The 22,584-nt window shown below is 35.2% G+C and overlaps 1 protein-coding gene across 1 annotated transcript in view; it reads right to left on the bottom strand.

Annotated features, from left to right (window-relative positions):
- Naaladl2 (N-acetylated alpha-linked acidic dipeptidase like 2) overlaps nucleotides 1-22,584 on the bottom strand; it is a 1,189,909-nt gene that overhangs the window by 331,844 nt on the left and 835,481 nt on the right. The window contains exons 8-10 of the mRNA XM_026789752.1: nucleotides 11,342-11,434; nucleotides 7,857-8,062; nucleotides 4,741-4,860 (exon numbers count right to left, since the gene is read on the bottom strand). Coding sequence (XP_026645553.1) covers nucleotides 4,741-4,860; nucleotides 7,857-8,062; nucleotides 11,342-11,434 — 419 coding nt within the window. The remainder of the gene's footprint in view (nucleotides 1-4,740; nucleotides 4,861-7,856; nucleotides 8,063-11,341; nucleotides 11,435-22,584) is intronic.

Consider the following 22,584-nt stretch of genomic DNA (forward strand, 5'->3'; position numbering starts at 1 on the left):
CCTGAATATTAACCTTCATCAGGCTATGAAAGGAGACAAAGACAGAGACCCACAGTGGAGCACCGGACAGAAATCTCAAGGTCCAAATCAGGAGCAGAAGGAGAGGGAGCACGAGCAAGGAACTCAGGACCGCGAGGGGTGCACCCACACACTGAGACAATGGGGATGTTCAATTGGGAACTCACTCATTGGACTTTGAGTGGGATTTGAATCTGTTTGTATTTCATGTACTGTCCTTTAACGCAAGTGTTAAAATTCATCCAATCCCATTGCCTCGTTCCTGTGAACTCTACTGCAGTGTATCTCCTACTTGTATTTTTCTCTAGCTGTTATTGTATGCTTTATGTTTCTGGCATAGTCCTAAGCTCCTGGAAAATTGGGGCATTTCATTAGCTCATTTTGTTCAGTAACACTTAAAGCAATGTCATGCACAACTTGAGTTCCCTGTGAATACACATCCAGTAAGGAGGTTTACAACAGACTGTTAGGCAGGATTCTGAAGTGTTCCTGCCCACTTCTATGCCCAATGCACTGAAGAAGGGAACATGGGTGGTTTCATATTTGTGCACTGCATATTTTAGGGAAAGTCTTAGGTCTTAGTGACTTTTCTTTTGCTGCAAAGAGACAGGATGACCAAGGCAACATATAAAATAAAGTATGCAATTGAGGGATTTATTACAGTTTCAGAGGGTTAATTCATAACCATCATGGTGGGGAACACAGATGAAAGCATGTGGGCATGACTCTGGAGAAGTAACTGAAAAGTTTTATCTGATCCACAAGCACTAGGTAGAGACAGAGTTAATGGAAAGGCGTGGGTTTCAGAAACCTCAAAGCTCACCCTCAGTAATACACATCCTCCAGCTTAGCCACACCTCCTCAACAAAGTCACATCTTCTTCAATTAGACCACATCTCCTCCAACAAAGCGACACCTCCTCCTAGGTCAATCCCAAATAGTTCGACCAACATATGTGTCATTTTCATTCAAAGAACCATACCTTAGTATGTATGAAAATCTAAAACAAAATGAAAGAGCTTAAAAACTTGAAAACTGTCTTAACCAACTCTAAGAAGCTTTTGTGACAGTGCCTGCGCCTTGTAATTTTACAGTATTTGGGTGGTCACATAGTTTTTTGTTAGACTGCCCAGTTTCTGTAAGGTAATTAAAAATAATATGTGATTTAAGTATGGCTAGATTAACTACTTTCTTATGTATAAGTGCCTCAGGTCTTCCCCAAATAAGTTCTTAGAAATTTCATCATTATTTACTTGAGACATACAGAGCCCTGACTAATACTTTGAAGATCTTTTCTTTCCCTTTTTCTTAGGGCAAAATCAATACTTTCTGTGATCTATGAAACATGATTGCAAGACTGAAAAAGAAGAACTATGTAGAGACAGAGGTAGTGCATGTTTGCATCATGTACTAATGTTTCTGTCTCCATCTTAGCAGTAATAATGTTAAGTTATTTCGTATGAAGTCAGATGTATTTCATCAACCAAGGCCTCTGACTTGTCTATCTTCTATTGTACATTTAGATTTAAAAAAGAATTTATTTCACATTATTTTATTCAGAAGAAATAAGTGAATTCACACATATACACACAAACACATTCACACACAAATGCATGTACACAGAAAAATATTTAAGTGTTTGTTAATAGAAAATCATTTTTAATATCAGCAGTCGGCTAATTTAAGTTTATTTTATTATATATAATACACATCTGAAACAACAATGCACTTTAAAAAGAGATTCATAAATTAAAAATTCCTTTAGTTGTGTTGACCATTGGTAAAGCTTACATGAACATAGCAGATGATATTGACATCTCAAACATTGATTCTAAAATGCAGCTACTTGAACATCCAGACCTTGATGTTGGGACTTTGATTGGTATCCCTGCCTTAAGTAGCTGATTGCCTGTATCAGCTAAAGTTATCTTGTAGTGTATCTATCCTGCAGTAATACAATTCTTTTTTTAATAAATTTATTTATTTATTAAAGATTTCTGTCTATTCCCCGCCACCCAATTCCCTCCCCCTCCCCCAATCAAGTCCCCCTCCCTCATCAGCCCAAAGAGCAATTCTTGTTCTACATAGACAGGTGGACAGAAACAGTGTCGGTATTTTGCCAGCACACAGAAGTCTCCAGCAGAGGTGTGCTTTTAGAAACTGAAGATTAATAGACAATGATCCAAATCCATACCTCAAATTTTGTTTAACTAATACGTTAACATTTAATATTCCAGTGTATTTTGATAACATTTTTGTATAATTTCACACTCTCTTGATATATATTAAGTATATATTCTCTTATACATTTCACTTTAGATCCACCTGGTCTACTGAAGCAGTTAATACACAAAACAGGGGAGGTACATTATGGTTTGAATACATACATGTATATGAATTTCTTAAATAAAAGATTCAGGACTCAAAAATGATACTCTGAGTTTTTAAATAGACTTGTCCAGCTTTAAAACTTTTAACAATTTCCAGTGTTATGATCAGTTTTATATTTGTTAAAACATTAGAAGCACAAATGGAGCAAAAAAAGCACAATCAACATAGGAGTACAAATATCAGAAAAAATAGCTGAACAAAAGCCTTAGTTCTTGTCTCTGGTTCATATTTGATTGATAAGTCATTGATAGATCTTAGATTTTCTGGGAAAACAAATTAATTTGTCATTATCATTATTATGACACACAAAATAAATAGTTTTATGAATATTAATAAACACATTAATCAAAATAAATTGAAGTTTTCTTTCAGTACAGTTCAAGGTCATTTTCATGTAAGGTTAGTATATAAGTATTTTCAATACAGAACCAAAAAATGTTTCTCTCTTAAGCATATATAAGAATGGATATTGCCATGAGACATTTAATTATTTACACTCTTTTCCTCCTCCCATATAAATGGCTGCACATACTAAGTGCTTTACAATTTCTCTTATGAAAATATTCAAACAGAATTTTAATTTATGTTGTTATTAATTAAATGTGCACTTTGAAAGGTTTGCACATGTATTTAGCACATCACATTCTGTCTGTTCTCTTTCCATACTATATACCTGGAAATAATATTACTGCAGAAAATCGCAACAGGTCAAAGTGCAAGAGAGAGTGTTTATGGAGTATTCAGTCGTGGAAGGAATATCAACAACACACCCTGCCACCACCCCTAAAGCTCAGGGAGCATCGTGGAAGAAGGGATGGAAATGCAGTAAGATGAAGGAATTGTGGAAGACCAAGGGGAAAAGTAGGTTTTGCAAATGAGAGCACCTCTGAACTCACTCGTGAACCTACAGAATATGTCATTCCCTACATAAGATCTACATCAGGTCAACACTGGAGAAACTGAGGTGCTATTGATAGCAGACAGCTTATGGAAAAGAGAAAGTCAACTTTCTTTTGATTAACCATGCTCTAGTTGAAGGCTCCACACTTACAGGCAGGACAAGTTGCATTCAGTGGGCTAAGAAAAAATAAACTAAGTAAGAGGAAATAGAGCATTGAGAGGAGATATGAGAGGATAGGGTGTATGTATCAGGAAGAAGCTAAAGGGATGAGTTGGTGGTAAATATAGTCATTGCATGCAAGCATGAAATTTGTAAATAATTATAACATATTATATTTAAAGTTTCAGATAATAATGAATAAAATTTAAAACAAAAAAGTATATTTATCTAATTCAGTTCTAGAGCTGTGTGTCTTAGTGTCATCCTCTATGTATACAAAACAAAAACAAGCCAACAAATGAAGTTCTTTTTCCATTTTTCAGTATCTGGGCTATTTCTCTTGGCCACTCACTTATTTAGAAGTATCTGAAATCCCCAGGGAAAAATATGCAGCTTGTTTCCTCCATGGATTTTTTGTGAGTCTGGTAAAGAAGCCAGATATAATTCACAGCGTGCACACTAGGGCACAGCTGAAAATAAATGTGCATATTTTTCCATGTGATCTTTTTCAATGTCTCTCTTTATTGTATGACATATGAAAATGTCAACGAAAATTATCAAACTAGAAAATATTTTATGAAAGTCATAAAGTGTTCATTTGCATTACATTTCAGTCGAGCATTATAGTGACTAGAGGCATGTTTCATCTCTGTCTAGTTCAGTTCCAATGATACTTCCTGGAAGCCCTGTGGCCACTGGAAAAGTCATATTCAGTGTTTGCCAGTAGAGACTAAGGCCGGACAGAACCTGCACCCCAGTAATAGTGTGGTTTTCTGCATATGAAGAAACAGCACAGACACCTTCATGTTCAGAAAATGTTATGAAAAATATAAGTAGAGAACAAAAATGAGGAAAAAACATTTGTTAAATCCTGAGTTATGTGAGAAATGATTATTAGTGAGATGTCATAAACTTTACAGTTCACAACACTTCATTGAAAAATAAGTTTTTCCTTTTTCATAAATTTCGTTATTGAAAAAAAAAAACACATCTGTAAACTCAGCACTTGGTGGCAGAGGCCAGGGTATCCTAAGTTATAGGTTAACCTGGTCTACCACATGAATTCTAGGCCTCTCAGGGCTACATGGAGAGACTCCTCCAAAACAACCAGGCAGACAAATAGATAAGCAAACAGATGCAATGGCAGGCAATTCTTCAAAACCCTTACATATCATTTTATGATTACTTAAATGAAATAAACCAAGAAACACTAACCTAGAGAGGAGAATGCAACCTTGAACAATTATTCCCTGACATTTGGTCCACCTTACCTCTAGAACCAGTTGTTGCAGAGATGGAGATGCTACTGGATGCAGACTGCTATTGCCGCGCACAGGACTATGAAGGCTAATGTAAGCGACAGCATTCTTTTGTAGAACCTTCGCAAGATCCTGAAATAAAAAAAATTTAAAAGTTCTACCAATGGTACAATTAAATAATACATTCTACCTTATTAGCATAATAAATATTCTGATGTTAAAATATGATTGTTACCAGAAAGAAGGTGTAAAATACTTTCTTATAGGTTAAGGATAAACATTTTCCCTCTATATGTAAACTCTTCCTCAATCTTGGTTTATTCTGCTAAGCATAATCAGACTGCTGCTAAAGCAGTGCTTATATAAAGTAATCATTTTAAGAGAAAGGAGTTGAACGGTTAGTATAATGTTCAGTTCAATTGCAGAACACGTTAGATAAGAAATTTTCTTCAATGATAGTGTCTAGTGCTATAGTCATTGAATTAGAGAACATAGTTGCTGAGCTTCAATGGATAGGGCTGACAGAATTTTCCTATGAAATAGTAAACTAATTTTCACCAATAAACTCTTATTTCAAGGAAAAGTAGGTAAAAAAGAATTGTGACCCTGAAAATATTACCTTATAAAAACCCTCACGAGTGCCATATGTCATGAATGACTCAGTGGCCTGGCTTTGCATCTATTATCCCTGCCCTGCAGTACTGAAGATTTCTGACCCCACGCTGAGGAGAAAGCTCTGAGGGACTTATATCCTTGATTTATCTCTACTTAAAGTTGGAAATTCATCTACAAATTGAGATAGATGAGCAATTACTTAAAAGTAATTCATCTTTTTAATCAACACATGAGTAATTAAAACTCTGGTAATTTCACATACAATATGGTAAAAATTGTCCATTATTACTTAAATTTTATGAAAACAATTCTCATAACACATGGTCACATAGACACTTCCTTGCAACACATGAGCACACACACATGAGGATAAAGTTACCCCCTCTTAACACATGAAGATACAGATACCTAACACATACACACTTCCTTGCAAAGCATGAGCACAAGACATTTCCTCTGTCAGATACTGTGATTTTCATGAGCACTGCAGGAGACAGACAGTCATATACTTACTTGAGGAATCTAATCTCAGAGATGTCAAGTTTGTCAAAATAACATGTCTATAATAGAAGAGATCTGAACTCTTATTTCCATACTCTAAAATTTGTAGTATTTCCAGAGGAGCATGTGAAAAATATTCTTCACATAAGGAATAGTATTTTAAAAGATCTTGTTTTAAGAAACGTCATGATTTTTCACGAGGATCAGTGCCAGTCTGAAGTCAGTTATCTATTACTTGTGTGGATAAAATTACCATTTAAAAGTTTCTTGAGCAGCTAATTCTGTTAACTTCAGCTGGGTTTTCAGGGTTTCCTATGCAAGCAAAATCATGGAGAGCAAGATGGGACATGATCAAAATTTTTTCTTGCTCACTTCCACTCAGGATCAATACAAACAAAAGTGTTTCATTTTCAGAAGGCACCCATTGCATAAGAGTAAATGGAAAGAACAACCAAGGGTCTACACTTCCCTTCAAATGGATGGCATTTAAATGTTTTTATGTGACACAGTGGTATAACATATTATATAAAAATTATAGATACATTTTTATTAGTTATTGGTGAACTCTGAAAATCCTTGATCATTTATTACTTTTGTCTTTATCTACTCATCTAGGAGTTTAGAAGGTAACTAAATTTGTAAATTTGCTCAGTTTGAGACACACATACACACATACATGAGAGAGCAACCTACATTTAATTAAATATATATAATTAAATATATATAATTGAATAGAATTACATCACTTTCGCTCTATCCATTCCTCCCTGTACCTCTCCTAAGTACACTTACTTCAGACTCTCATGACACCAATCAATCATTTAAGCTGATAACCTATTTTTCTTTATTATTGCTGCATTCATATGCATGCATATATATGAACAAATATGTAAATACTACCCACTGAGTCTATTTTTGTTGTTTGTGTGTATACAAGCAAGTTTTGTATTCTTTAGGACTTATGTGCCATAGCAGATTTTTTATTTAGTCTGTGTTGAGAAGTTACAGAGTTGTCAAAAGGAACAATGACTTCACAATGTACATAAAATAAACTTACATTTTATGAAGCACAAAATATTCATGTAGTTTGAAAAAATGTCCCAATACATGCAAATTCATATTTAATTTTAAGACTGTGTTGACTGACATTTAAATAATTCCAAGGAATTTTTGCAGTACAGTTCTCTATGAATTTGGGTTTAAAATATATAATCTAGGAAGTAATGTAAAAAATGTATTTTATGGATATGATTTGTGCATACTTGTTGAATAACTATTAATACAAATTAATTGTGAAAGTTGTAGACATAATGGAGAGTATTTTAAAACATTCTTTAAGATGTTTTCTTAATATTTATTAGAAAATTGAATCACAATTTCATTGTTTTATAATTATTTAAAACAGTACAAATCTATAAACATGCAAAAAGGTACTTTTAAATTGTTTTACTGGTCTTGAAGTTATGAAACAAACTTTAAAATTTTGTTTCAGAAGCTACTGTTTTTTCCTGCTGGAATTGAGAAAGGTTCAAACATTGGAGTGTCTTCATTAGAAATACACTTTTTGAAAAGAATCTCATCAGAGGGCTCTGCAGGTCTTGCTGAGCTTACTTATGCCAGTAAACGTTTTCTTAGCTTTAGGATTATTTCCCTTTGTAAAAGTACATGGGGTCTTTCTTTTACTTTCTTTAAGACTATTTTTTATTTCATGTGTGTGTGTTCCGCTAAGTAGAATGATCAAGTAGAATGATCAAGCAAACATTACTGCAAGTGATATACAGGTATGTGGGTGTGAGAGCAAGAAGGCAATGGAGTAAGATTAGTTTTAAATCTTACAGAATCCACAAAGGAATAACTCAAATTTCCTCTTAGAAATTAACAGATAGGAAGCCCCTTTGAGAAGTTCAATATTTATTTGCCTTCAATAATATTAGACTGAAATATCTGGAAAAATAAAAGAATAGAAGGAATGGAAATAAAATAAAAGGTTCTAATTAATGAATTTATTTTACCTCTCCCCATTCATAGGAGCCAATGTTGCCCCAAGTCGTTCCTCCCCACGAGCAGAAAACAATGGTACGCTCTGGTCTCCATCCTTTATTCACTCTTAACATCAAGGCTTGGATAAACGCTGTGATGACTGCTGTACTGCTGGCCCATTCCTGTCCATTATAACCGTATCCAGCATGGTGGTTACTGCCAACTATAACATACCGGTCTGGAAACAGAATGAAACAGGAATTATTAAAACAAAATGTAAACCTCAACAATAAGTTTAATGACATTTACATAAGCCTATTGTACAAGTAAGAACCAATTGAGCCAAATTGTTCTGATAATTAATACCACGTTAGCATTTTCCACCATTTTTCTTGATTCCTATGTGTGGGATATCAATGCAGAAACAGCAGCTAAAGTCAGTTATGAATCCAAAGTTTAGGTCCATATTACTGTTCTTTGCAACATGAATATTAGTTAATTAAGTTTACAATATACCACAATAAAACTCTTTTTTTTCACAATGAAACTCTTATCTAACATTTTGACATCATGGTAGGAAGTGCACAACAATGTGTGTGTGCTTAGTGAATAACAATGAGCTATTAACACATCTGAAAAAAAGTATCTTAGGAGTCATATATATTAAAAATTTGCTAGTCATGTATAGACTGTAAAAAGAATAGGTATATACTTATAGTTTTATTTTATCCTTCTAACCCTTCTCCATTCTCTGAAAAAAAATAGAACACCATCAAGCCAGGACCATTGATAATTTAACTTTCCACATGTTTTATTTCTTGTGGTCACATGCAATTCCTTAGATGTTCCTGTAGAAAACTTTCCACAACTCATGGATATGGTCCTTCTAGTGTGGTTCACGGACTATACACATAGTTAAAGGAGGATCAAAATATAGCTCCTGAGAGTCCTCTTGGTTTTTCCTTACTTTTTTTTGTTGTCCTTTGTTTTACTTTCTTTTATTTTGGTCAATGTATGTTATCCACAAAATGAAGAGAGTTCACCTAATTTAATCAAGTAACCCTATGTATTTATGAAAGAGCACTCTCATTATTGTTTGATTAGGTGATTTTTCCATGTAACTATACAGGCAGGTGTCAGCAAGAAGGCACAATGGGTATAGGCACTGTGACCTCAGTTTGATTCTGGACCCACATGGTGAAAAAGAGACATTACACCTACAAATTTTCCTCTCACTTCCATATCTTCCTAGTGGTACCATCCCCTAATTATGGACACAAGAGATATCAATGTGATTTCTAAAAATTAGGCCAGCTTTGATAAAATGTGGATTTTGGCTCATATTCACCAAGCCACTGGTTGTATGACCATTGGATGTTTATTTAAACTATCTGTGCCTTTTAAAATTTAACCTCTCTGTGTAAAAAAAAAAACAATAACTAACAATACATCATTCCATCTTTTAAAGTAATTTATTATTTATGAGTTACTTTGAACAGTATCTGACATAAAGTAGGTCCTACATCTAAATGAATTAAATGGATCACTCTTGACTACACGAGGACAAAGATTGTTCAAAGATTTATAATGGTATAGAATCATTTAGCTTCCAATTCTGAATTGAAACCAGCAATGAATTTAAATATTTCGCCACTGTATTAAGTTATACCTAAAAGGATATAACACTACATGCAACATTATATCAGCATATATTCAAATATTAAACTCTTGGACATTTTTCCCTTATCTCTCAGAAACGTCTGAAAGTTCTCCTTGAGATTAACTGTATCCTAAATAAATTAATAATCAATCAATTAATCTAAATTATAGTATCCATAAATAAGAAATTCTTGTGAATAAACAATATTTTTATTTTATTCACATGGAAGTTCTTCCTCAACTTAATATGCCAGACTTTGTTGACTCCCCTTGGGAGGCCTTGCCTTATCTGAGGAGTGGATGGGGGTGGGGTGGGAGCAAGGTGCAGGGAAGTGGAAGAAGGGAAGGAGGGGTTGGTGTATAAAATAAATAAATTTTAAAATAAAAAATAAATTCATAATAAGAAATATTTGAAAATGTGTGCATGCAAAACTTCTTTTGGTAGATTAAAATTTCATTACCATGGATCTGGTACACTTTTTGTACAACTGTGTTTTCTTGTGAGGAGTTACAAGTGGAAAATAATAAATATTTTCATACTTCAGTTGGACTTGGTTATAATAAAAGCCACTGAAATAGGTGAGATGCAGTCAGATGGATTTCTAAGTTTATTTGTGGCTGTGTCTAAGGATACTGCGATGACAGGCTGTACAATAAAGGAACCATGGAAAATAAATACATTGCATGAAAATTTTAAGAGTTGGATGTCAAGGAATAGGGGAAAAATAAACTTGATTTCAAAATTCTCTGGGTCAGCAATTAGGTTTAGTGTTATAAAAAAGAATATTTCTCCAAGGAGTGATCAGTAGGTGTCCAACTCAAATCCACAGAAGTGATGTGAGTGCAGTAAACCTTACTGCTGCTCTGGGGATGGCAGATTGGCTGGATGAGTTAAAGAACTTCACCCAAATGCCCAGTGATCTGAGGTCAGTCCCTGGAGTTTGTGATGGACGGAGAGGAGGAATTCCTGAAAGCTGTCCTCTGAGACTCAGATGCCCACGATGGCACTACCGTGCCCATCTTCTCTCTCACACGTGTGTATAATAAATAAACATTTAACAAAATGAAAACAGTAGTAAACTGCACATCCTTTGCTGTCATTCGGTGAACTGGGATCCAGCCATGCGATGAACTAGAGTGTGCTGGCATTAGTCAGCTAACTGGTCCTGTACCAAATACCGTTAGTTTTCATTTTTAGACTGACCATTACATCAACAGTTCAAAAGAAGGTGTAAGTTATTTAATACCTAACGAGATAATCATTTCCATAAAAGACCTTTCAAACCCAAAACCACGAAGCCATTGGGAGAAAGTATGAGTGGACGACCTTTCCCACGCAAAAGAACAAAGACACTGAGAGGGATGATGACTGGAAGATATATTTAGGTTGCAGCGGAGAGTAGCATTAGAAGCTTCTGTTTGGAGACCCAAATTTGATTTGCTTTCAACAACTGCGTCACTAAAAGCTATGATAATTTTTTTAAAGCATTTTGTCATTGAACTGAAATTTTCCAGAGTATCATAGTTAGAAAATAAGAAAAGTTTTGTGTTTCGATTTCTATTTCAGTTTAACAAATATAAACTTCCCTCTTGTCTCCTTTCCTGGCCTTTACACTCTTCTCTTGTATGTTACACTCTCTTATACCCTGCCTGCTAATGCTGGTTTCTGATGACACTGTAGGAAAGAAAGGAAAACATATTTTAAACTTTTATATCAATCTTCTTCTAGTCACCTAAACCTCCAGTTACACATAAAATAGGATACTGAGCTCCATTTTAAAATTGTCTTCGAAAATAGAACACTTTGGTCATCTTATATGAATTAGGAACTAGATTATAACTACTTAAGCCAACTTACCTGGTGACGTCCAGCCTCTTAGACACCCAACAACATTAGTCACTGGTTTAAATTCCATGACTGTCTGCACTTGCAAACTGACAGTTCTTTTTTCTGTTTAAAGAAAAGAAATTCAAAGAACTTATTGATATTGTTGTGTTTCCCTAAAAATATTAGATTTTTTTTATGTAGTAAATATGACTCCACATGATTTACTTTTTTCAGATAGCTAAAGTTACACTTTAGTTGCCAAATAAGATTATTTTTATGCTGACTCTCTTTTAGGGATTTGTCCTGCCATGGCCACCATGACACAACTGCCAGCTTCCTGTCCTAAAAGCTGTGAAGTGACACCCTAAATCTCACATTGGTTCCAGCACTGGGTCCAACATAAGAATACACAGAAAGCTCCAGGGGGATTGAGAATGTTACAGTTTGTAAAAAAAGAGAGGGAAAAAAAGGGCATATACAATTATTTCTGTGAATGTTAATATTCTTTATTATAATCTAATGATATTTATTAATATTAGAAAAAGAGGTTAAGACAAACACCCTTTCTCTGTGTGATTCATTATCATATCATCATTGAAAAATTTACATAAAATAGTTTATAAGTATTATTTCTATTTTTCATTTTTTTAATTGACTTTTATTGAGCTCTACATTTTCCTCTGCTCCCATCTCTGCCTCTCCCGTCCCCACTTCAACCCTCCCCCAAGGTCTCCATGCTCCCAATTTACTAAGGAGATCTTTTCTTTTTCTAAATCCCATGCAGATTAGATCTATGTAAGTCTCTCTTAGTGTCCTCATTGTGGTCTAAATTCTCTGGGATTGTGGTTTATAGGCTAGTTTTCTTTGCTTTATGTTTAAAAACCACCTGTGATTGAGTACATGTGATAACTGTCTCTCTGTATCTGTGTAATCTCACTCAAAATAATGTTTTCTAGCTCCATCCATTTTCCTGCAAAATTCAAGATGTCATTATTTTTATTCTTCTATGTAGTACTCCATTGTGTAAATGTACCACATTTTCCTTATCCATTCTTTGGTCTAGGGGCATTTAGGTTGTTTCCAGATTCTGGCTATGACAAACAAAGCTGCTATGAATATAGTTGAGTACATGTCCTTGTGGCACAATTAAGCATCCTTTTGGATATATACCCAAAAGTGGTATGACTGGGTCTGGAGGAAGGTTTTTTCCTAATTTTCTGAGAAATCATCACACTGCCATCCAGAGGGGTTGTACCAGCTTGATTTCTCACCAGCAATGCAGAAGTGTTCGCTTCTCCCCACAAACTCTCCAGCATAAGTTGCCATCACTGTTTTTGATCTTGGCCATTCTTACAGGTATAAGACGGAATCTCAGAGTGGTTTTGATTTGCATTTCTTTGATGACTAAGGATGTTGAAAATTTCTGTAAGTGTCTCAGCTATTTTAGATTCCTCTGTTGAGAGTTCTCTGTTTGGGTCTGTACTCCATTTTTTTTTTTATTGGATTATGTGAGTTCGAGGCTAGTTTTGTCTACAATAACTAGTTCCAGGACATTCACCAAAGCTACAGGGAAACCCAGTCTCAAAAAAACACAACCCTCCCCCATAAAAAAAAAAGGTCAAAATTTAGAACACTTCCCTATAACCCCAGCAGGACAAACACTGAGAAAAACAATTAATAAATGGGGCCTCCTGAAACTGAAAAGCTTCTGTAGAGCAAAGGACATGGTCAACAAGACAAAACAATAGCCTACAGAATGGGAAAAGATCTTCACTAACCCCACAACAGACAGAGGTCTGATCTCCAAAATATACACAGAACTAAAGAAATTTGTCACAAAATGTACACATAATCCAATAAAAATATGGAGTGTTATTCCTATTTAATACTAAAGCCTATTTTCATATGAGCCATCTATTTTCATAGGTTATATAATAAACCCTACTAATTTCTCAACTTTTTAAAAAAATGTTAGTTGCATTAATGTTTTGCTTACATGTGTTTCTGTGTTCCATTTGTGTGTCATCAAAAGAGGAAATTAAATCCCTAGGGATAGGAGTTAGTGATTTGGGGATTGTTGTTTTGCTTGGTTTAGCTTAGAAAGCATTTCCTTGGGGCTGACAAACGGGCCCAGCAGGCAAAGCAGTTTCTTCCTAAACTGATGTTCTCAGTTCCATACCTAGGACTCACATGGTTTAAGGAGAGAAATGAGTTCAAGAAGCTATCCTATGGCCTTCATGCATGTAACATGACTCTTATGTGCCACTACCAATAAAATATAAGGGTAATTCTAATTATAGGTAATTCACATAGTCTTCAAACACTTGAAACAATGAAACTGGATTTTTCTTTTCAGGTTGATATCTTTGATCCAGGTCTGAGACTGTGGAAAACAAATTGTCATATTTTAATTTATGATGTAGTTTGTCTTATTACAGCTGTTATTCTACAGATTTTTAATACATATGCATTTATTTATGGCCTTACAGTTGTATTTCAGTGTCATATGAACTTTAATACTAAAGTTTTCAGCTTCAAGATTTTCTATTTTTGTTTTTCCGTTAAGATTGCATAGTAGCTCTAGCCCTGTCTGAGGGAATGATACCCACTCTTTAGTACAGAAACATGGTACACTTCCTAGCTGATTTCACTTGCCTATGTCTATCAACAAAGTTTTATATTTTCTCCTCAACAGTTTTATACAACTATTGTTGAATTTCTATTATTATTTTATATCTATTTTTTTCTAATAATTTATATTGCATACAAGAATGCCATTTATTTTTACACTTTTGATTTATAATAAATTTTTATGCTAATCTTCAAAATGTCACAGTTAATTTATCCGTAGGGTTCTTTTTCATAGACAAATTTAATTGGTTCTTTATGAATTTCACAATAAGCACTCTAATCTAACTCATTTCCAAGTCCTGTGTCTGTTCTCTGCTGTTACAGCATTTACCCCCTTCAAAGAAATAAATCTAAAAAATGATTCACTTCACTCCTCCATCTCTCCCTCTTCTCCATCACATATTCTAATGTAGTAGCTTTGGGATCTTCAGTGTGTCATGCATATACTATTTTGCTCAAACAACTTTCCTTACAAATGTTTATTGCAATGATCATTGGTTCTGGTTAAAGGCCTCTCTCTGGCTTCTTCTACACTGGACCCTCAGTGAGACTCTTCTTGGCTGTTCTGCTACTGCCCCTAGTAGTCAAGATCCTGTGACTATGGTTCTGCCAGTCTCTTCATGCACTCCAGCAGTCATAGATGGGTTAGGTGTTGTGATGGGCCAACTCGAAGCCCTGGTTATGGACCTGGATAGTAGCTGTGCTGGTAAGCCCAGACCTCCACTAGGACAGCCTCCCTCCACCCCCTCCAAAAGCAGAGCCAGTTCTCCCTTGCCCTTTCCTCTGGTACCAACTCTCTCATGAGGGTTGGAACCAGCACTCCCAGGGCCAGTGAGGGCAGCACCAGCTCTGCAAGGCTCTTACACATTAACACGGCCTCAGGTAGCAGTCCAGACCACAGACATGCTTATGGTTCTTGGTGGTAACACAGGCCACTGGCATCATCCTCAGCACAGATGCAGTAGGACCATGGACCCAGATATGCTCTTTGAAAGCAGCACTGGCCTTGGCATCACCATGGACTCTGGTGGCAATAAATGCCTGTCACATCAGTCTGTGTCTCCCCTGTTGACACATCTCCAGTTCTGCCTCTCTTCACAGCATCTAAACTGCTCTTTTTCTCTGTCTCTCACATCTCCACACAACATTCTTGCTTTTTGTAGTGACATCCATTCTGCCTGGTCCACACATCACCATGACAAACTGGGCCCATGGCCTCTCCGTTACTTGGGTTCTTAATAAAGACAACTTCTTTTCACCTTTTCATGTGTGTATGTATGAGTGTTTGTGTACATGTATGTGCACACCTGTGTGTGTGTGCACATGTGCAAAGCAGAGGTTGATATATGATATCATGCTCTATTGTTTTCCTATTTATTGATTTTCATGTGCATGAGTCTGAGGCATGAGTGTGTGTATGTGTGTGTCTGTATGTGCTTGCGTCTTTTTTTTCTGTCAGTCTATGCATGTGAACATACTTGTGTGTGCCTGAATGTGGAGGCCTGATGTTGATATCAGGAATCTTTCTTGACCCTTGTATACTTTATTCATTTAGGCAAGTTTTCTCAAAGGAGTGTATAGCTCCATTATATGGCTTGTTTCACCAGCCAGTTTGCTCTATGCATGCAAAAACCAGGTATTTTTAGTAAGTTGATATGTCCAATCTGCTCTTACTTGGCTTCTGAGAATAAAAACTCCATTCCTCACACTTACATGGCAAGTGTTTGGTCACTGAGCTATCTCTCCAGTCCTCCTTTCATTGCGGAGCCACCTTCCCATCCTCCCTTTAATTTCAGACAAAGTCTTTCACTAACCTCCAGCTCATCAACTAGCTAGAGAAGCTGGCAAATAAGACCAAGTGGTCTCCCTACTGTTGCCTCCCAAGGCTGAGTTCACAGATAGCCCTACTGAGTCATTTGCTTCCTGCTAGCAACTTATCATTTTGTCCTGGAGCCCAGGCATAGAAAGCAGGCAAAAACTGTCTTCTTTGATCTTTACCTTTTATTATTAACTTAAGCAGAATATTTTTCAACATTTTATATTTTAAAACATTCTTGACATATTTTTCTGGGAAATTCCTTTTATCAAATTAAGAAATTCATTGTTAGTCTTATTTTGCTAAGAGGTTTTCCCATAAGCAGATGTTGAGTCATCTATAGAGACAGCTGGAAGCTTTCCCTTCACAGTGTTTACATATATGTGCATTTCTGGGATGAACTGAACTGTCCAGACATGCCCTATGCTTAATGATATTTCCACACACAAAACATACATATACATGTGTAAACAAATATTTCATAGCTTTATATCTCCTCTGTTCTAGGTTACTTTTGTTATGTGGACTATACAAACTCCCACATATTTTAGGGGCTTTTCTTTCTCTTACAGTTTCTGTAAGATTATGAAAAATGCATAATATCACTTGCACAAAAGGTAGGAATCAAATATAAAATATTTTCTTGATCTTTCTTACTATTATATCTAATACAGATTGACTCCTCTAATTTTATCTGAATGTAATGTTTTTATTAACATAATTTCCCCATTAAATGCTTTGCTCACTATTTTTTAAATCTTTATATATGAACAAAGGGTAAAGATTTTCTATACAGTTGTAATATGTTAATGTTTATATATACAATCTAAGTATTTTCAAGATACTTCTTGATTTCATTCTATTAAAACCTTAAATTACACATTTTTTACTGTTCAAAATATCTTTGTGATTATTTGTGAATATTCCTTTTCTTAAAGAGGTAAAAACATATCACTTTTACAAATGAAATTGAGGAAGGTTATTTCTATAAGACAGTTAAAGATAGTGCATTCAAATAAAAATGATAATTGAGATGCAAAAATACTAAAAGAAACCTTTTTTTCCGAATATGACATATACATTTACATTTTTGAATTATTTTTAATAGTCACTATTGTGTTGATATCCATATCTAACATAATGATGGATGTCAGATAAAATCTATATACCACTCATACTTCGGTATTTGTTCAGTGACCTTTAGCTTATTATAGGTGATAGAGAATAAAAATTTGTAGAAACATTCAGTATAAATCAACGCATACACTATTAATATTAACATGGCTTTAGCCTTCTATATACATTACCATTGTTAAATTTGAAATTTGAGTTATTTTCTCACTGATGATATGATAATATAATAATTGTATATATTCTATTATTGTTTAATAATTATAAGTAATATAATATAAAGGCCTTTATGGCAGATCTTTACTGGATGAATTATCTCTCCATTCTCCAAAATGTTGTACATTTCTTATAAAATAAATCTGTATAATTTTTTTCTAAAACTTCTCCTTTACAACCCAACTCAATATTAAGGTAATATGTTGATGCTGACTTTGATTTGTTTTCCTCTGGTGACCTTCCCCATAGCTATTGCTCCAGCTATGAAGAGTAGCTCTGCCTAAGCAGTTGTCCATTAATTTTCTTGATGGCGAAAGCAGAAGATGTGCCACCAGAACGCCAGCCAGTTCACTCAGTCAGCCTAGAGTCAGGGCAAAGACTGGGAGCCCTTGCTTTATTTCTACTACAGTCTTTCCACTAACAAATGACTTCTCTGAAGACACCTGCACAAAGAACTGATCTAAATAATGAAACAGTAATATACCAAAATGATATATTTCTTCTACTCATTTATGTTCTCATTATGTGTATATATTGATGCATATTAATGTAATATTTCATGTCCATATTCGAAAATACACATGTATAGTCTACGTTCTTTCACTCAAACAGTACCATGATCTTGGTCATGTTTTAAATTTTAGTAGCAAATCTCTGTGAAGTTTTTGATAAACTGATATTCTAATGTTCCATTTACCTCTGCTGCCATTACTCAAGTAAACAATCCACTATTAAGACAAAGTGTCTGCTCACAGCAGCAACAATAGATATCTTGTATTTCGGGCAAGGAATAGATTAGCTCTCTACAGCACCATCTATAGTAGAAGTTAGAGAAGGTAACAAAGGTAGTCTACATGGGGAAACAGCTTAGAAGATAATGGCACGTATGTGAGTGTTCGCGTGTGAAAAGATTATTTAGAAACAGGAGCACAGCACATGTGCTCACAAACAGGACACACGGATGTACATAGTGGCTACATAATGGCTATACACTGACCGCAGGTGCTAGGAAAGAGTGATTTCCAAGTGGTCCAGAGTATAGGTTAGCCAGACCTCCCTATGCCTTCAGGGCCAAAGCCAATTGCAAAGAGATTTCAACAAATGTTCTTTCCCAGGTATTTATTTTCTCTTCCACATCCCCAGAGATGGTTGTATTAAAACCCAAGGATATTTTCTCTTCCTAGAACAGCATCTAATAACAGCAAATCTCTTAATACTGAACTGGTTAAAAATGAAGGTGCTTTACAGTAGGTTAATAGTAGTAGAATTGGCTCTTAGCCTATTCACTCAGGAAGATGTAGACTGAGTCTTGACCATAAGCTGTGTCCTCCCATAAATCACAAAGGGGTAAAATTGTACATCTAAGGCAACAAGTACTCAGAAATAAGGTATACATGCACAACCAAATAAAGACTCAATAAATGGCTAATGGCCCCGACAAAGTAGTCACATTGGAATATACATGATGCCAATATAAGCACTGTAACTAAATACAAAAAGGTATCAGAACATGTTAGCAATGAGGAACACATCAAAATCATTAAATAATTGCTAAATAAGGTAGAATAATTATAAGGAATGCACAAAAAAAGACAGACTAGGTAATGCATTAGATGGTTCTGAGTAAAGAATGGTTAAAAAGCTTTGAAGTTAACACTAAGAAATCCTCCCAGAAAACCACAAGAAGCTACAGAAACAGTCACCATGTAAGTACAAATGTAAGATACAAAAAATAAAAATGGTAACTTTATAAATAATATCAAGGGAAGAACATAAGGGGGAGGCAAATGGAGAAAATAATTGAAACAATTCTAGAAATAAAGGGAAACACTGGTGTATTTTCTTGTAAAATTAGACAAGAGAAAAAAAATCTGAGAATTTCTAGAGTGAAAAAGAAACACACAGAGACGATGGATGGAACAGGCAGGAGAGACAGAGCCAGACGCAGGGGAGGCAGAGATAACAGAATGAGAAGGAAAAGCATTGTCAAGGGATTAATGCAATGGGCAAAGTCAAAGAAGCACATAGAGAATACAGGCGGATGTAGGAGCTAATAACATGCAGTGGTTTAAAATTGCACACTGAGTAGAGTGAGGATGTTAATAGCTTCCTTGGGGTAGGGGCAGGAAAACATTAGATGTAGGAAAAAGCATTTCTAAGAGACAGTGTCATGCTTGTCTGACTACAGTGGGTGAGAAGGAGATCTTTGAAAACAGGAGGAGCAGCATCAACTGAGTACACAAAGATGACATGACTGTATTGCTTAGTATATGTAGTGTCGTGAGAAGCAGGTATCTGTCTTAGAAAGGACTTACTGACATGGAGACTAGATGACTGGTAGAGATAGATATATGACTGGTAGATAGGGTAGATAATTAGATAACATGAATCAAATTATCAGATACATCAGTGTATTGATTTATTTTATATATCTGGGTTGAAATATAGTAAAAATAACTATTCTAAGCCTTATTCTCTGAATGGTATTTGGAAGACTTTTTCTAAAGCCACAAACATTGTCAACCTGCAGGTCATACTTTCTAGACAACAGTCTCTGGTCTCAAAGAAATTATGTTTTTGTTTTTTTCTTTCTTCTTTTATTTAAAAAGAAAGGTCTTTAAGAAAAGCTGGAGAATCACAAAATAATTTTGAAAATCCTATAGTACTAGAAACTAAGAAAATGTTCAAAGAAAAGAAAATGATTATTGGGAGAGAACAAAATCCAGACTGAGGTTGCATTGTTGGACAATGTTTGATAACTGTAGTTTCAAGGAAAAAAAAATGTATTTACTCAGTAGATTTTATAGAAGAAAACATATGAAGTTGGAAGGGAAAATTCATGTCAGTTTCAACTCAATTCTTATTTAACAAACCAGTAATTGTTAGATAACCAAGACTATTAAACCTGTAGTAAGTACTAGATAGTACCACAGAGTGCAGACTAATTTTGTTAATATGACTGCTACCACAACTATAGAGCTTTTATGCTCTTCTCTTTTAGAACATCTACTGAAGCATTCTTTGAAATCTCTAAATTTTCTTTGGAAAAGGTAATGTATCAGAAAAAAAGCTAAAGTAAATCTACCTAAAGCTGTGTGATTGGTCCATGGGTTCACTTAAACTGTGTCTCTGAACTTGTGTATATTTGCAAACTTCTGTAATAAACTTCATAAGCCATCCACAGAAAAGGTAGTAGTATATTATAGCTTATTGAATTAGTTAGGAAAATGTAGAATTTGGTCACACAATCCAACAATGTTATCAGAAATTGAATCAAGAGCTCCAACAACAGTGAAGACTAACTGGTAGAAGCAGAAAGAAGGAAGGCAGAATGGATATATCAGTTCAGACTTGATCTGAAAAAGGTAAGTTGAAAAAGGTGACTTTAATGAAGAAAACAATGTAAGCAAGCTATCCAAAATGGGTCCAGTGGTAGAACAAAATGGTACCGTGTATCATCTGGAAGATGCAATGGGAAAGGCACACCATTATTATTGTCAAAATTCCTGTGCTGAAAGTACTAATTGGAAAGAACTGGAGACAGGAAAAAGGACAGCTGTGAAGAATGTGTGAGCTTGATTTGAGCTTTCTGCAATTGGGACTTTATTGAAATGATTGACTCAGTTGAATTGTGCCAGTGGAGTATGTAGCAAAAGGATGCTAGTGGATAGAATGGTTGTATTATTTATTCTGGGAGAGTTCAGATATGGATAGCTACTCTGTAGTTTTTTTGCTTTTAAATAACTAAGAGAAAATACTTTTGATATACTTTCAAACTTTCATTAATATTAATTTTATTTGAAAATGATAAAAAAGCTTGAAATTTGAAATGAGGAAATTTTTGAGAGCACTCAGCAGCAATTTATTATTTAAATATATAGTGCATACACACATGTGGATGTCCCTATATTTCCAACTCATTTTACCAAATGGTTTCTCTTTTACATGTTGCTAAAGGACAGTTTTAAAATATGACATCTGCAGTTTGAAGGATTTCAACATGGGGGAAAGTTTGACTCACTCAGTTTTTGCATTCACATACGGTGAGTGGCATCAGGGTCAGGAGACAAAGACTTCCTCTCACTGCTCCTGAATTTCTTCAGGCTGAGAGAAATAATCCCTACAGGTGTATGTATGTCTGCAGGTGTGTTCCAGAGACAACAACCTGTTGCATTCCTGCCGATGTTAAGATTGACTGACTCTTACTCTCTGTCTTAGAAGACTAACAAGTTTTTATTCATGGTAGAACCAACCTTAGTAAATATTTCAGAAATACCTGGAAGCTATCTACAGAAATTGAGAGAAAAAGATTACTTCCAGCTTTGTGTTCCAATCATAATAATTAAACTTCTCTTGTTTCCCTAGACACTGTTCTTGCTAGGTTTTCTAATTTTAATAGAAATCTTGTCTATTCTCTATGCCTGAGAATTTTTGTATGTGAGTTTAAAGTACAATTACTTCTACTAATGGCACTTTAGTGTGTGTGTTTTCAATTTTTCTACATTCCATGTGGATTAAAGGCTGCTATAAACTCACATTTTCAATAATTGGTGTTCTGTAATCCTTTAACATCTTTTTAAAATGTCAACTATTTACACAAGCATCCTTAAAATAAAGCTGCTGTATTCTTTAGCAGTGCAGCTAATATATTTTTAAAAAGGAATGTTTCTCACTCTATCTCCAGTATACATACACACATTCACATACACATTGACACAGATGGAGGTGTATGTATTTGAAAAATATACATTTTTTCACATTTATCCCTGTGTGCTTGCATATGGGCTAGCGTGCCACAGCAAGCATGCGGCTAGAGGACAAGCGGCAGGAGTGGCTCTGCCTGAACCATGTGAATACCAAGGATCACACTCAGGTCATCAGGCTTGGTTGCAAGCACTCTTATGCAATGAGCCATTTTGCTGGCTCCTAAAGTTCTTACGATTTTAAACTTTAATAATTAATTTTAATAACTACTTCAATAATGAATAGTTTTCACAACTTTAAGTAATAATTAAGAGTTGTAATAAGCTTAATTAAAGCCTTAATAACAAACTTTAACAACAAATTCAGGCACTGACAAGCTAATGTAAAGTGCTGCAGGAGTTGGGGACGCTGCCTTGTAGTAGGCTGCCGGCCAGTGTGTGAGAGAGCCCCTGCGCTGGTCTCATGTTGCATCTTTCAGTCCAGATATTCTGAGTGGTAAATATATATATACTTTTACGTATTTAAGATCTTACAAGGTGTGAAACTTTATTTTAAAAAAATATAGCTGGGAATGGTGGCATGCACCACCAGCCCTTGGGAGGCAGAAGTAGGTAGATCTCTGTGAGTTCAAGACCAGCCAGGACTACATAGGGAGCTCTATGCCAGCAAGACCTACAGAGTAAGAATTTGTCTTTAATCCCAGCACTCGGGAGGCAGAGGCAGGTGGATCTCTGTGAGTTTGAGGCCAGCCTGGTCTACAAGAGCTAGTTCCAGG

The sequence above is a fragment of the Microtus ochrogaster genome, chromosome 1 (genome assembly GCF_000317375.1).
Source record: "Microtus ochrogaster isolate Prairie Vole_2 chromosome 1, MicOch1.0, whole genome shotgun sequence".
NCBI classification, from domain to species: Eukaryota; Metazoa; Chordata; class Mammalia; order Rodentia; family Cricetidae; genus Microtus; species Microtus ochrogaster.